Source organism: Chinchilla lanigera, unplaced genomic scaffold, assembly GCF_000276665.1.
Source record: "Chinchilla lanigera isolate Chin_1 unplaced genomic scaffold, ChiLan1.0 scaffold00004, whole genome shotgun sequence".
NCBI classification, from domain to species: Eukaryota; Metazoa; Chordata; class Mammalia; order Rodentia; family Chinchillidae; genus Chinchilla; species Chinchilla lanigera.
In genome coordinates this window covers 32790226-32804035 of record NW_004955405.1, presented here as the reverse complement: position 1 = coordinate 32804035, position 13810 = coordinate 32790226, and the positions used below count along the sequence as shown (strand labels likewise).

At 41.7% G+C, this 13810-nt stretch overlaps 1 protein-coding gene across 5 annotated transcripts in view; it reads right to left on the bottom strand.

Moving 5' to 3' along the window:
* The window catches only part of Cfap54 (cilia and flagella associated 54), a 308158-nt gene that overhangs the window by 232577 nt on the left and 61771 nt on the right, over positions 1–13810 (bottom strand). For all 5 annotated transcript variants that reach the window (XM_013518543.1, XM_013518547.1, XM_013518536.1 and 2 more), the window contains exons 16-19: positions 10941–11069; positions 10420–10552; positions 8201–8287; positions 7986–8107 (exon numbers count right to left, since the gene is read on the bottom strand). In XM_013518543.1, the coding sequence (XP_013373997.1) occupies positions 7986–8107; positions 8201–8287; positions 10420–10552; positions 10941–11069 (471 nt within the window). The remainder of the gene's footprint in view (positions 1–7985; positions 8108–8200; positions 8288–10419; positions 10553–10940; positions 11070–13810) is intronic.

Sequence of the window (13810 nt, the reverse complement as noted above, 5' to 3'; positions counted from 1 at the left end):
GCTCAGTGGCACAAGCGCCTGCCTGGCAAGCACAAGGTCCTGAGTTCGATTCCCGGTACTAAAAAAAAGAAAAAGAAAAAAATCACAAAAAAGGATCTGGTCTAGATGCTGAGTGAACAGTGTCAGAAAACTGTGACCAGCCATGGCCCCAAGGAAACACCCAAGGCACGGCCGGGCAGACGTTCATTCACCTCTGTAGCCCCCACCACGGAGAGCAAAGCGGGACCACAGCGCCCGCAGAGCAGCGCTTCTGGGAGTGCCGAGCAAAGGGCAGAGCGCAGGGCAGCAGGGTCAGAGCCAGCGGAGCTAAGAGCGTTTACCAGATCACTATGGGCAAATCGTGAAGAAGAGGGAGACAAAAGTGTGACATTTTGACAACTGTGCCGAGAGGGGCATGTGCATCATAGGCTGTGAGCGCCAGGACATTTCACATTACTGGGAACAGATGAAATGATACTGTGAAATGCTGGCGTTACTTCCTGCATCTAGATTATGTCTGGACCATGTAAAATAAATCAGCAGCACGGGGCACTGGCCCTGTGTTAGCACAGGCTGCCTTTGACCTCGTCTCCCTTCACTAGCCAGCGGCCGAGCGCCCCACAGTTAACCCCAATTTGCCTTGATAGCCGGCGCTCAAGCGAGCCCGCTGACCACGGGCACCTTCTGACCTAGCTCTAGCACCTTCCCTCTGTGCGTCCATGAGCCTCACTGGGATCAAAACCTTCCCGCTTTCTCCCATGGGCCGTGTCCCACAGGCTGGCTTTTTCAGGCCGGCTGTTTGTCAGCATCACCTGAGAAGTTTGTGTTAAAATGGAAGCTGTTTCTTTCCCAAGCCAAATTAAAATCTCTAGGAGCGGGGCTTGCGCATCTGTATCCCTGACAAATGTCAGGGGCAGTTCTGAGTGTGAGTCACATGGCTTTCACTGATCTGGAAGAGAAAATCTACCTTCCTCAGCGCCTACCCTCATCAATCTCTGGTCTTCTGGCCCTTCGGCGGCTCCTCCCATACTGGCTGGATAAAGTGTGAACTTCTCCAGAGGCGTTTTCATCACTCTGATCGTGGCTGGATTTTCTGGCATTATCTTCCTACTCGCTCTCATAGCTCTTTACCCTGTGACAAGACTGTCCACACCCCCAACAATGAGTGTCTTGGTGGTAGGGACAGTCCTTTATCTGCTTAGGTTTAGTCAATGAGTTGGGGTTTTTTGTTTTCTTCCCCGGTACCAGGAATCAAACTCATGACCTTGCGCTTGCCAGGCAGGCGCTGTGCCGCTGAGCTAAATCCCCAGCCCTAGTCAATGAGTTTTGAATGAAAGACACACTAAATTATGACAGGGAAGGATGATCTTTACTGTAATGCATGTTATTAGTACATTTAAAATGTCCTGATTGGATCTTACTTTTAATTTCAGCCCTCTAACTCAGAACCCCTGGCCCAATGTGAAATAGTAGAAGTGTTAAAAATTTGCTATGGCAGGAGTATGAAAGACTGAAGTGAAAGATACTGAAAGAAAAGTCTAAAACAAAGTCCTTAGCTTTGATAAATCAGATAAATTCTAAAACAGAACTCAAGGCAAACCCTACTGCTAGTTGAAAATTAGAATCCCAACTGTGTGAGATACATCATTGAGGTGCGAGTAAGACTTCATTCATGAAAGAGCAGGATTTTTAAAGGGGATTCTTCAACTAGAAAGGAGGAAATAATGTTTAAAATTAGGACGGAAAAACTCCCATGAGACCAACTGTACTCAATTTTGAGAGGGTGTCGTAAGGACATGAATGTTGTGCTGGTGCTCTAGAGTACCAAAAGACTGCAGCTGCAGAATCTGGACAGCCATTGTCTAGTCAGAGGTGGAGGTGAAGTGGGTTTCCATGAATGTCACATAACGGAGAGTAACAGTGACTTCACCTCTCCCCCAGCTGGCACAGTCTAGCAAACGAGAAGGCTCACTACCTAAATCTACCTACCACAGAAAGGCTCAGCCAAGGAACCTGAGTGGAAAGGGATATCTACACCTATCAGGGATGTAGCCAAGATCCCCAGCTGCCTGTATGACGGGTACAGAGAGAGGACAAAATAAGAGAGACAAACTACTTTGTAATACATGAAGGAAAGCTGGGAGGTCAATGCTTCAGGATGGGCAGAGACAAAGACTCCAAGCCAGCCACTATTTACTAGGTGTGCACAATGACAGGAGGGGCTTGCGGAAGACTCAAGGATATGTAGGACTCATCAGGCAACAGATAATCCTGGGATGGCTCAAGAGGGCGTAGATGATCCCATGCTAACAAGGATCTGGCCCCAGAGTGCTTTTTAATCTTAGAGGTTTCAGTTAAGTCTTAGTAGGTGGGAGAGGATGGCCCATCCCTAAAGAGCTAATGGGAAATCTCAAAAGGGTGGTACCCATAATCCCAAGCCTCCACTCATCCCTAGGGAAGGATACAAAATTAGCCATCGAGAATTTGTGGTCCCCAACATACACCAATCCACAAGGGAAATAAGTTCTGAGTGTTTGTTCAGTGATGGTTTGTGCTGGATGTGTTACAAAACAACTGAAGTCCAAAGTATGGGTGTCTGCCTGTAAATTTCTCTGCCTGTAGTTTCCCTTGGAGAAAACGAGCCCTGCCTCCTTTCAGACGCTACCCAGTGCTCATGGAGACAGGTTGACGTTAAGTACATCTGACACAGGCTTGACACCCACGGAGCGGCAAAACACTAATGGAAAGATGTAATGTGATCTCGAGGGCATGATTAAGACATATGTAAACAACTACCAGCCTGGAATGATAAGGCACCACATTTACGACTTCTCTGCGGCACCTCCCTGGAGTGTATTCTGGGTTCTCAATATGACCGTAGAAGATGAGAAGTAGATTAAGCCATCTCCAAGAACCCTGGGAAGGAATATTGCTGAGAATAAAATACAAAACATGTAAGACAAACCTAAGGAAAATCATAGAAAAATATGAGAAAATTATAAAGAGAAATATACCTAAAGCAACAGGAAATAGTTCTAGAGTGCCTAAAGTGGAAGAAACGACTAACATTTAGGGGGAAACGACTAACATTTAGCAACTGCTTATTCTGTACCTAAAACTAAGCGTTTTAGATGCATCATTTCAACTTTTTCCTAGAACCGCCAGTTTACAAATGAAGAAATTAAAACTCACAAGAGCATAAGTAGCCTGCCTAGCACACACAGCTAATCAGCAACAGAACAAGAGCCTTACCCCAGACCTTTATGACCCTAACCGCCGTGCTATCTTCTCCTAATACAAAGCTAAGTTAAAAGAAACATGCTAAGGCAACTGAGGTGATGGCTCCTGGGCTTTTCCATTAAATCACTTGAAAGGGGAAAACATCCTGGTCAGTAGTTTGAAAGCTGGGGGTTAAACATGACCTTACTGGAGAGAGAGAAACTTGCTCTTTTTAAATGTATTTATTTATTGTTATTAGTGCATGCCTCTAGTGCATAATGATTGCATTTATCACAGGGAGTTGGTACGAGCACATAACACATCTTAGTTCTACCTTTGTCCTCTCCCCTCTCCATTCTGCCTGGCCCCCTGAATCTCTTGGTCCTCTTCCCATTTGCAAAAGCTCTATTTCCTTTTTTTCCCTCACTTCTCTCTTTTTTTCTATCCCTTTTAGTCTTCTTCTTTTAGGAGGAAGACTTCAGCATGGAACAATTAAAAAGAACTGAGAAAATCGCTGAGAAAAAAAACAATAATTCCTATATATTCACATTTATCCTCCTTCAACCCCCAAATGGTAAATAGGATTGCGCTAAAATGCTATCAAATTGGAAAAATAATTAAATCTAATTACTACTAGCATAGTTAGCAGAGTGATATTTAGAGGACACAAAGATGTAAATTCAAGAAATATAAAAGCCAAGAGCTATTAGGACAGTTAGTAACTCTGGGCTTCATCATTAATTCTGGTTTCAAATTGGGATGATATCATTACACACTGTATCAATTATTAAGAAAATCCACCAGGCACGGTGGCACACAGCTGAAATCCCAGCGCTCAAGAGGCTGCGGCAGGAGGATTGCCATCAACTTGTATGGGGTTGGTACCTGCACATAACACATTTTAATTCCTTTTTTTCAACGCCTTTTCTCTCTTCTCTGTCCTGTTTCTCCACCTCTTGATCCTCTTTCCATTTAAGATACCCCTACTTTCTATTATCTAACATTTATTTTCATTGCTGAAGAGCTTTCCAAACATGAATATGAGTTAATCTGTAAAGTGATTTTTCTGTGCATGGGTATTTGAGCTGTTTCTAGCTCAACACTCTTATAAATAGAGCTGCTTTAAACACTTACGTGTAATTCATTTTGGGGTACCTATAATTTTATTTTTTTCTTGTATAAATATGAAAAGTAAGATTACTAAATTACATGAAGGTGGCCTGGATTACGCAGTGAGTTCAAGACCAACCTGAACTACATAGCAAGACCCTGTCTCAAAAAACAAACAGCCAGGCATGGTGGCACATGCCTGTAATCCCAGGACTCAGGAGGCTGAGGCAGGAGGATCATTTGGAGTTCAAAGTCAGCCTGGGCTACAAAGTGAGCTCAAGGCCAGCTGAACTGCATAGGGAGGCCCTGTCTCAGAAAGACAAAAAAAAAAAAAAAAAGAACAAACAAAAGTTAAAGAATAAGATCATAAAATTCAGGGGGAAAAAAAAGTAAAGAAAATCATCTGCTGAATCAAAATGCTCTTTCGAGTAGAGTTGAGGAACTATTACCAGAATTTGGAATTATTAAAATCATCCCAACTGCAGGTTTGGTTAGATTGTAACAAAAAGTAGTGGAGGGGTGCAAGAGGCACTAGATCCAACCTTCAGTGTCTTTGCAACAGAAGCCATTGGAAAACTGAGTCTGGACCACAGCAGCCCGAGGAGGGGACAGGATCTACAGAACACCGTGATCACAACGTGATCAGCGCACAGGCAATGGAGCGAATGAAATGCCGAACTTTCACTTCTTAAAGACAGACAAACTTCTCCTGGGCTATTATTTTTCTACTGGGTGCATGTCTAAGGCTGGAGTCTTTTCATCCCCCTCCTGAAGACTCGTATTCCAAGGATGGAGCAATCAACTGGCCTCTCCAGTATGGCTAGAATTCCCCTGGGGAACCAGCTCTACCCAACTATATCAAATGCGGAAGAGGAGATTCTACTGTACAGAAAACTGCGTGGAGAAGTCTGCCCTTTAAACCCCTAGCTCTGGAATTGAGACCTTCTGCCTCCTTCCAGGAGGAAGCTTCATTTGCAAAGATGCTGGATGTTCGGCTGGTGGACTTCCAAGCGGACGAAGGGCAGAACACGGGCCTTCATGACGGCTGCCTCTGAGCAGAGGCAGAAGACCAAGGTCACCCCGCACTGGTTCTGAGACCACCTTTTACCGTAAATGAGGGTACAGTGTGTAAAAAGCCAAAAGGGACCTCTAGAGGTCAAATAACCAAAACAAGAAAATGGGAAAAGTAACTCCTCGCAACCAAGAAGAAAGAAAACAGTCATTTCGCTTGGAAGGCTACCCATCATCTCACTTGGAAAACTGACCATTAGTACCACAGGTTCCTCCCTCTTCAGTGACAGCTTGGTGTGCCTTGACTGATCTGGAGCAAAACGGACACCTGATGAGATTATCTGCATCCCCAAGGGCAGGAAAGTTTTGAAAAACTCAAACAAGGCATGAATTATTTAAGAGATAAGAAAAGACCCAAGCTTTTTATACCTTTTTATGGTATCAGGTGACACATCAACTACTGATTGGGGACAAGTTTATTACAAGATCATGATAATGTAAAACATTCTGTAATGTACCCCAGCAGAAAATGACTGCCGAGGGAAAGAAGTTTATTTGTCTCCTTTAAAGAAAGAAAGTTTGGCAGTTACTTGAGCTATAACATCATTGTTTGGGACAGTACCCTAAGGACTGGTCATTAAGCCTTAACTCTTGGATAGAAGCTACCACTGAGGAGCAGAGGTGGCTACAGATGATTACAAGGCCTCAAAATAAATATTCAACGTGCTCCCAGTGGGTGAAAATCCTCCTGGAGGAGGCCTCATAAAAATCAGAGCCTCTAAATGCATCTCATGAGTCTGTCCTAATAGGACATTACACTCACAATTTTTCTTTAGTTAAAATAGTTTCACTTAAAAAATAGAAGGAAAGGGTATGGATTGGAAATGTGCAGCTTCCCCGTGTCCAGGACGCTCCCCGCCTCAGACGGAGAAAGTGAGAGACGGAACAGGGAATGGGCATATACCTCAGGACAGGAAGACAAGGCTGAGTCAGAATAAAACAAGAGAGAAAACTTCAGAGGTTATGCTCTCTTCTGGCTATTGAGAGTCCCCAGGATTAGTTCTTACAGTGACATTTCTGAAAGAAAGAAAAGTTTCTTCTCCACAGAAATAGGACTGAAGTACCAGTGTCCTCCAGGCAAAGGGCCAAGAAAGCATCTGCTGGTGGATCTGAACACAGCCTAGAAGTCTTCCAAAAAAGACCAGAGGCCACCTGGCCTTGTCAGTTCTAACCACCAAACACTACCGAGAAATTGCCTCCAAAGGCTGGAAATTCAAACCTAATGCATAAATTTTATTGAGTAAATTTTCTTGAATAAAATTATAGAATAAATAATTCCTTTATGTTTTTGATCTCATCCTTTTCCCTCTTTGATAGGACTTCATGTACTAACTGCTCTGTATCCTCCTCCTAGCTTTGACCTAACTTTTCCCTTCCCTGAGCCAAGTTACCTGTAGCATTATCCTCTGTCGTGTTTTCAGATGTCAGTCACTCAGTCAACAGTATAGACTGGATGTGGAGTATCCCCCAAGGCACTTGTGTGAAAGTCTTGGCCACCATCCCAGAGCACTGTTGGGAGGCTGTAAAACCTTTAGTAGGAGGGGCTCACTGAGGAGTCTGGGCACTGGGAGTGTGTCCTCAAAGGAAACAGTAGGACCCCAACCTCTCTTTCTCCTTCTTCTCTTCTCCCCACGTTTGTCTTTCTCTTCCTCTTCTTCCTCCTCCTCCTCTTCTCCATCTTCCTCTCCCTCTCTCCTTCCCTCTCTCTCTCTCTCTCTCTCTCATCTCTCTCTCCCTCCTTCCTTCTCTTTGTTCTGTTGTCATCACTGTTTCCAAGTTTCCTCTGCTGTGAACTTCCTCCAGGCTCTACTGCCTTGCCACAGGACCAAACGAAATAGGAACAAGTGACCATGGACTAAACACTTGGGAACCGTGAGCCAAAGTAAACCTTCCCTCCGTTTACATGGTTGATCTCAAGTGTTTTGTTGCAATAATGGAAAGCTAACACAGCCAATAAAACCAAACTTTTATAGGTTGCACACAGAGGCAAAACCAAGATCTCACAACTTGAGAAGTGATTGTTGTCATGAAGTTAAACTAAAATCAATATATAATGAATTAGCAGACTGACAAAACAACTTCCAGGCCAGAGTATGGACCAATTTAGGTATCAGCAAAAGCTGGGGATGTAGTTCAGTCACAGAGTGTGTGCTTAGCATAAGAAGGCCCTGAATTCAGTTCCTGACACCTAGGGAGAAAAGGTATCAACAGCAAGGGGAATAGTACACAGGTTGGCAGCATCCACCTGAGAGAAAAGGTACCTTAGCCAGTGGGCTTTAAGCATTCTAATTCCAAGGTCAGAAATACAGTGGGCTGGCACAGTGTCACTCTATAATTCCCCGCACTCTGACTCCTTCTGATTTCACTCGGCTTTCTGTGTGGATTTCACGCACACTGTCCCTACAGAGAGAGAATCTCTCATTTTGAGACATTTCAGGAAGAGAGGTGCAGGTTAGTCCATCTACCCGCTCAGCCAGCGCTACCTATGGAAAGCCTTAAAGTTCACAGTCAAATGTAAGAGCACCAGGTTATTCCTAAGAAAGAGAAATCACTCATCATAGCAGAAACTACCTGTCAGGACAAAAGAAGAAATGAGATACTGTTACCATCAGGACGTTCCACGAACAGGGAGAGGCTGGATCGTTCTCAAACATTAAAAGAGCTTTCTGCATTAGGTAAATTGCTTTGGACAGTTTATTTTTCTTTATTTTATTCATTACACTCAATTCTGCAGAAACAAACAAATATTTTAATAAAAGGGCAAGATAAAAACTATCATTCAAGCTTGGGGGGAAACACAGGTTATCCCAAATTTAATTACCTGTGAAACAGTCAGTGTTTCCAGATTGTTTTAACTTCTCAGAACTTTTGGTAGAAATATTTTTGCTAACAGAAGAAGCCTGCAAAACTGAAGAAGAGGACTGTCATTATAATTAGGTTCGTGTCTAAGGCAGTGAGTATTTTTAAACATTAAAAAGTAACTATTTGTAAAAGTATTGCTTCCTCTATGTATGACATCTTTTCGTTCATTAATAGACAAAAATATAAATAACTCTGCCATGCAATTTTACTGTCAAAAACTGTTTTTCAGCTGGGCGTGGTGGTGCGTGCTTATAATCTAGAACTGCAGAAGGTTGAGGATGGAAGATCACAATTTCAAGCCCGGCCTGGACATCTTAGCAACATGGCAAGACGTTGTCTCAAAAATAAAATATTAGAAAGGGCTGGGGGTGTGACTCAGTGAAAAGACCCAGGGTTCAATCTCTAGCCCTGAAAAACAAAACTCTTTTGTTTGTCCCATTAGACCTCAAGGCATAGAATTTCCGAATTACAAAAAATTATTTGTCTATTTCATCTTTTAAAAAATTATCCTGAAGGTAAACTTTGTTCACTTTCCTTTCCCACAAAGAACAGATGGCAAGTCCTGATGCCAACCAGCTATCAAAACTACCCTCAGCGTTTCCGGGGAAACTGTTTGAACACGATGTTTGCAAGAGCTCCCCCTACCGCATGAACACCAGGCAGAGACTTTTCCGAGACGGTCAATTAAAACACAGGCAGTTCAGCTGTCAGCGCAGGTGTACAACTGGCTGTCCAGCAAGAAAGAATCTGAATGAGGGAGAAAAGGATGAGCTCTACCAGCCCATGGAGATGGAAACAGGAGCACTGATGCTTGATTTCCAGGTCCATCTCTCAAGAGATCTCGCAATACTTCATTTCTGTCCTTGGAGGTATCGATTGTGCTGGTAGTAACCTTACCATAAAGCCCTTTTTTGAGTTTTAATTACTTGTGCTAATGCACTTGAGTCACCATGGCCTGGTGATTGACAAGATGAACATACACCATGAAAGGATACAAGGCGTCTTTAACAGCAAAGGGTAAGGAAATGTGTCTGCACGCGGATGGCAAAGCAAAGCAGAAAATAATGCTTCATTCTCCCAGTACCTAGGGCATTGTGAATGCTAATTAAACTCTCTTGATTATAATGGAGATAAGAAGGGTGAGACTTCAAGAAAACTCTGAATGCCAGATACAGATGAGTCATATTTAATACCACGGTCATCCACAGGCAACCATTGTAAAGTCCTTGAATAAGAATGACAAAAACAGTATTCAGGGAACATTAGCCTGGCAGCAGCATACTTCCAGAAAGAAAGACAGGAGGTACAAAGTGATCATCTGTGCTAGGGTGGTAGTCCAATAAAGCAAAAGCAGAAATCAAAAAGAACCGGGGACATTACAAAGGAATAATAACTAACTCCACTTAAAATTGAACTCATGTGTATTACCAATAATTTTAAGTGGTCTCAGACTTTTAAAAAAGGACTCATTTGGCCTTTGAAGACTGTGGATGACAATTAGTAAATACACTACTTAGACTACTCTGTCTGCTCTATGCAGATATAACACCCTATTTCTCCACTAAAGAAGATAATAGTGCTAATAAGGGAGCGTCGTGGGCTAGTTTCTTAAAGAAAACCCGACACAATGATTCTATTCACATTTTGAAACACATTTCTGAACCAAATCTTTTCAGCCCAAAGAGTGTTGAAGGTTATTATTCCAAGGAACCTCATTTAAACATTAGAAAACCTTTATCTAGTTTGCAATTTATTTTCAATGACACAGAGACATTTCAACTATTATTTGCTTCCCTCCATACCCAGTAGGCCAGAAAGGAAACAGCTTTTCAAGCTATTTAAATGTTTAAAATAAATTGTGAAAGAATGAAAACAGCAAAGGATAAAATGATAAAAATGGGGATCTTCATAGGCACTAAATGTTTTCAATGGAATTAAAATATCAATAGTTTACTATCATTCAAACAAACCATCATAATTTTAAGCAGTTTACTAAATGACTTCATACACAAAGTGTAAAGCAATAATACAAGATATCAATGGCATGAAACAGAGAAGAAAAACTAATCAAATCTATCTGGAAGATGGTCAACAAGAACAGTTACAAATTAAACTGATTCTATACTTCACTGGGCTTATAATGGCCTCAGTGTAGTTATCTGCTCTGATGACTACTACCTTGCAATTGGTCAAGAAGTAGAACGGCTATTCGATGCTGAGCTTGAATTAGTTCAAGGTGTAAGTCCATCATGAAACTGTTTTCTGAGATTGGTTTGTAAGTGTCTCCATCTATATCATGGGAACACTTAGGCTGAAGAGATCAAAATAAAATAAAAAGAAATACAGTTACCAAAACACACTAAAATAAAATGAAACATAGTTAACAAAACACACCAAAAATAGCTGTACTCTATTATTTTACTCAGGTGATGTCTTACTCAAAGCTATTAAATTCTGCCAATTTGTAACTTTGTAACTGGCTCACATGTAATAAATACCCTCTTAGAATTCGTCAGTGTCTTCTCCACTGACAAGTTCAGAGACTACTTACTTGTTTTCATTTCTTCTGGGAAGTAGGGAATATTTCTGGCCTATGAGAGGAACACGGCCACAAATCATGCTTTGCTGACCTACCTGAAGCACAGCCCTCTGCCTACTTCAGTAAAACTTCAACCTAATGTCAGATTTTCCATTCTTACCTTCACATAGCAATGGTCAATCACTGAGGATCCATTTGGCAAAGTAGTTAACACGCAGCTCAAATTCATTCTATCAATTGCCTGGTCAAGTAGTTTATAAGCAAAAAACAACTGTTCCACAGGTGCTTTCTAAAATAATTGTATAAACAAAAAGCAAATGAAAACTTAAGACAAATCTCCATGTTCAAGAATAATTCAAAGTCAAATAATAGAAATGTAAACAGTGCACCCAAAGCAACAGTGCTGTGTTTTGACTATGTTTATCTTTGACTAAATGATGAGAACTATCAATGTAGATAAAAATAATTACTATATATCATTTTTCCAAGCATAAATTAAACTTTGTTCATAAACATATATGTAACTTCTATTTGTTGTTTTCAAAATTCTGGTTCTAACAAATGTACAAGTACATTTTAAAAATAGAACCTACCTAATTTGTCATTTTTACACACTTAATTAGAGAAAAAATTTTTTTTTAATTTCAGAATCTCAAAGATGGAAATTTTGACTGAATCCATCAAATTCAATGGTCTGCCTCATAATTTTCAAAACTCAAATATCTTCTAAGTGTAATTATTCTCACCGGGAGACAAACAGAATAACTTAAAGAGCAATCACTTTATTCAATTTTTCCAGAATTTCCTAAGGAAATAAAGCATACATATATATCCACTAAGCTGAAACCTTGTGTATATATAACTGCCCACTGCCTTGAACTTGGTTTTACAATTTTTATGCATGTTTTGAAACTTTTACTGTATTCATATGTGTTCTTAACAACATGCAACATCACCGTGCACACTTCATGAATTCTCTTGTAAAATTCTGCGGACTGACTTTTTTTTCACTCACCCATCTGTAGCTGCAACTTACTCAAGCTGGTATACATAACTCCACAGGTCAGGCGGGGTTTGGTTATGAACACAGAACTGCTCTAGCTGTTCCAAGCACAGAATCAGAAATGTCCGTCACCATGGGCAGGCATGGGGCACCAAAGATCAGGGAAGTGCCAGAAATGATTTCGCTTCATGTGATTCTCAAGAGCTTACTCAGAAGCTTCTGTGAATCTAAGCATCCAGGAGGCAAGTGACAATGACCTCAAGCACCTACACTACTGTACACTGAAGCAGGTGGGGTGCAACAGCCTGCTCAGTGTGACCCCTAAGTTCCATCCACCACCACGAGAACGGTTGTTTCTCTTCTGCATAACGAATTCGCGCAAATGTCGCCCTGTTGGAGGATTAACCACCTCGAGCTATGTGAAAATGAGACACTGGAAATGTAGTTCCACATTTCACCCATGATTCCAAGGGGACCACAGAGAGGGATGCAGCGATGCCACACTGACCCTAGTTCATTCGTTCGTCCTCACAGCTGCCAGGAATCATGCTAAGAGTATGTCACGGATCACCCTTCACCTGCTGATGGGCATTGCGATTGCTGTTACTACAGACCCTGCAGTGCATGGGACATGCCTGCGACTAAAGACCTGTTTTCTTCTTGCTTTTTCTATTCATCTAAGACTTCCAGGACATATGAGCAGAAGACTGGCAGACATTCTTATGTGATCACGAGAATAAAAGGATCACTTTTCAACTTTTACAGCAGGTATACTAGCATTCATAGCAGGTCTCCAGATGACACACTTTTTTAAAGGATAACTGTTAAAGTTTGTCCAACGCTTTAGTTGCATTTCTTTGTCTAGGGATGTGGTCATGTTTTATGCTTTAATCTGATGTATTAATTACACATTTTCAAATGTGTGACGTATTACATTACACATTTTCAAACGTTAAGTCTGCATTCCTGGAATATAATGTACATAATTTTATAGTGTATAACCAAAAGAATCACAGGCCCAAGGAGCTTCCTAAGCAGCCCAAGTAGTACAAAGGAAAAAACAAACCAGCTTTGAACCAGGCGTGGTGGCTCATGTCTATAATCCCAGCACTCCAGAGGCTGCGGCAGGAGGATTGCTGGGAGTTCAAGGCCACCCTGGGCTACAAAGTGAGTTCAAGGCCAGCCTGAACTGCATAGTGAGACCCTGGCTCAAAAAGAAAAGAAAAGAAAAAAAAAAAAAACTTTGAAGACAGGCCCAAGGTTATAAATCTTTATGACAGATTTTTTCCTATCTACTCCACTTCAGGACCCAAGTTGAGACACCACCTTATGTAAATAGATTTTTTCCTAGTTAACCTTTTCCTAGGATGTAGTCTTTGGTAGGTTCTACCTTCACGTGGGAGTCTCGGGGCCCACCCCACCTCTTGTCCCTGAGCGGCTCTTCAGCCCACAGGCCTCCTTGTAACTACGCTTGGCAACCTCCTCGCAATACCCATTTGTAAATGAATCAGTCTAGTCTTCAATTCCCTATTTTGGCCCTTAGCATTTACCTTACTTTCTTGTGAGCTGTGAAACATGCCTGAGGATATTTGTTCACTTCTGCCCAAAATTTCTGTATGTTTTCTAGTAGGAAGATTCTTAAATCATCTAGCCAGAAAGAGGAGTCTCTCAGAATACCTTTGTAACATTAAAAATTCGAGGACCGCCCCCTACATACCCACACTGTGGTCATCATCATGGCTATCATCACCATCTTCATCTTAGCATGTCCCCCATCATCACAGCTAACATTTAATTCCAACACGCTCCAAGTACTGGGTTAAATGCCTCATGAACACTAACCGTTTGTCATAGCCCTATAAGATAACTCATTAGTTACCATGAGTTATTAAAGACTATTCCAAAAGTTCTGTCATGTAATCACAATGGTACCTCATAGATATTTTAAAATACAGGTGATCCCTCACCTATCACACGAGTTACGTTCCAGACAGTCCCACGATAGGTGAAATGCCACAAAGTAGCGG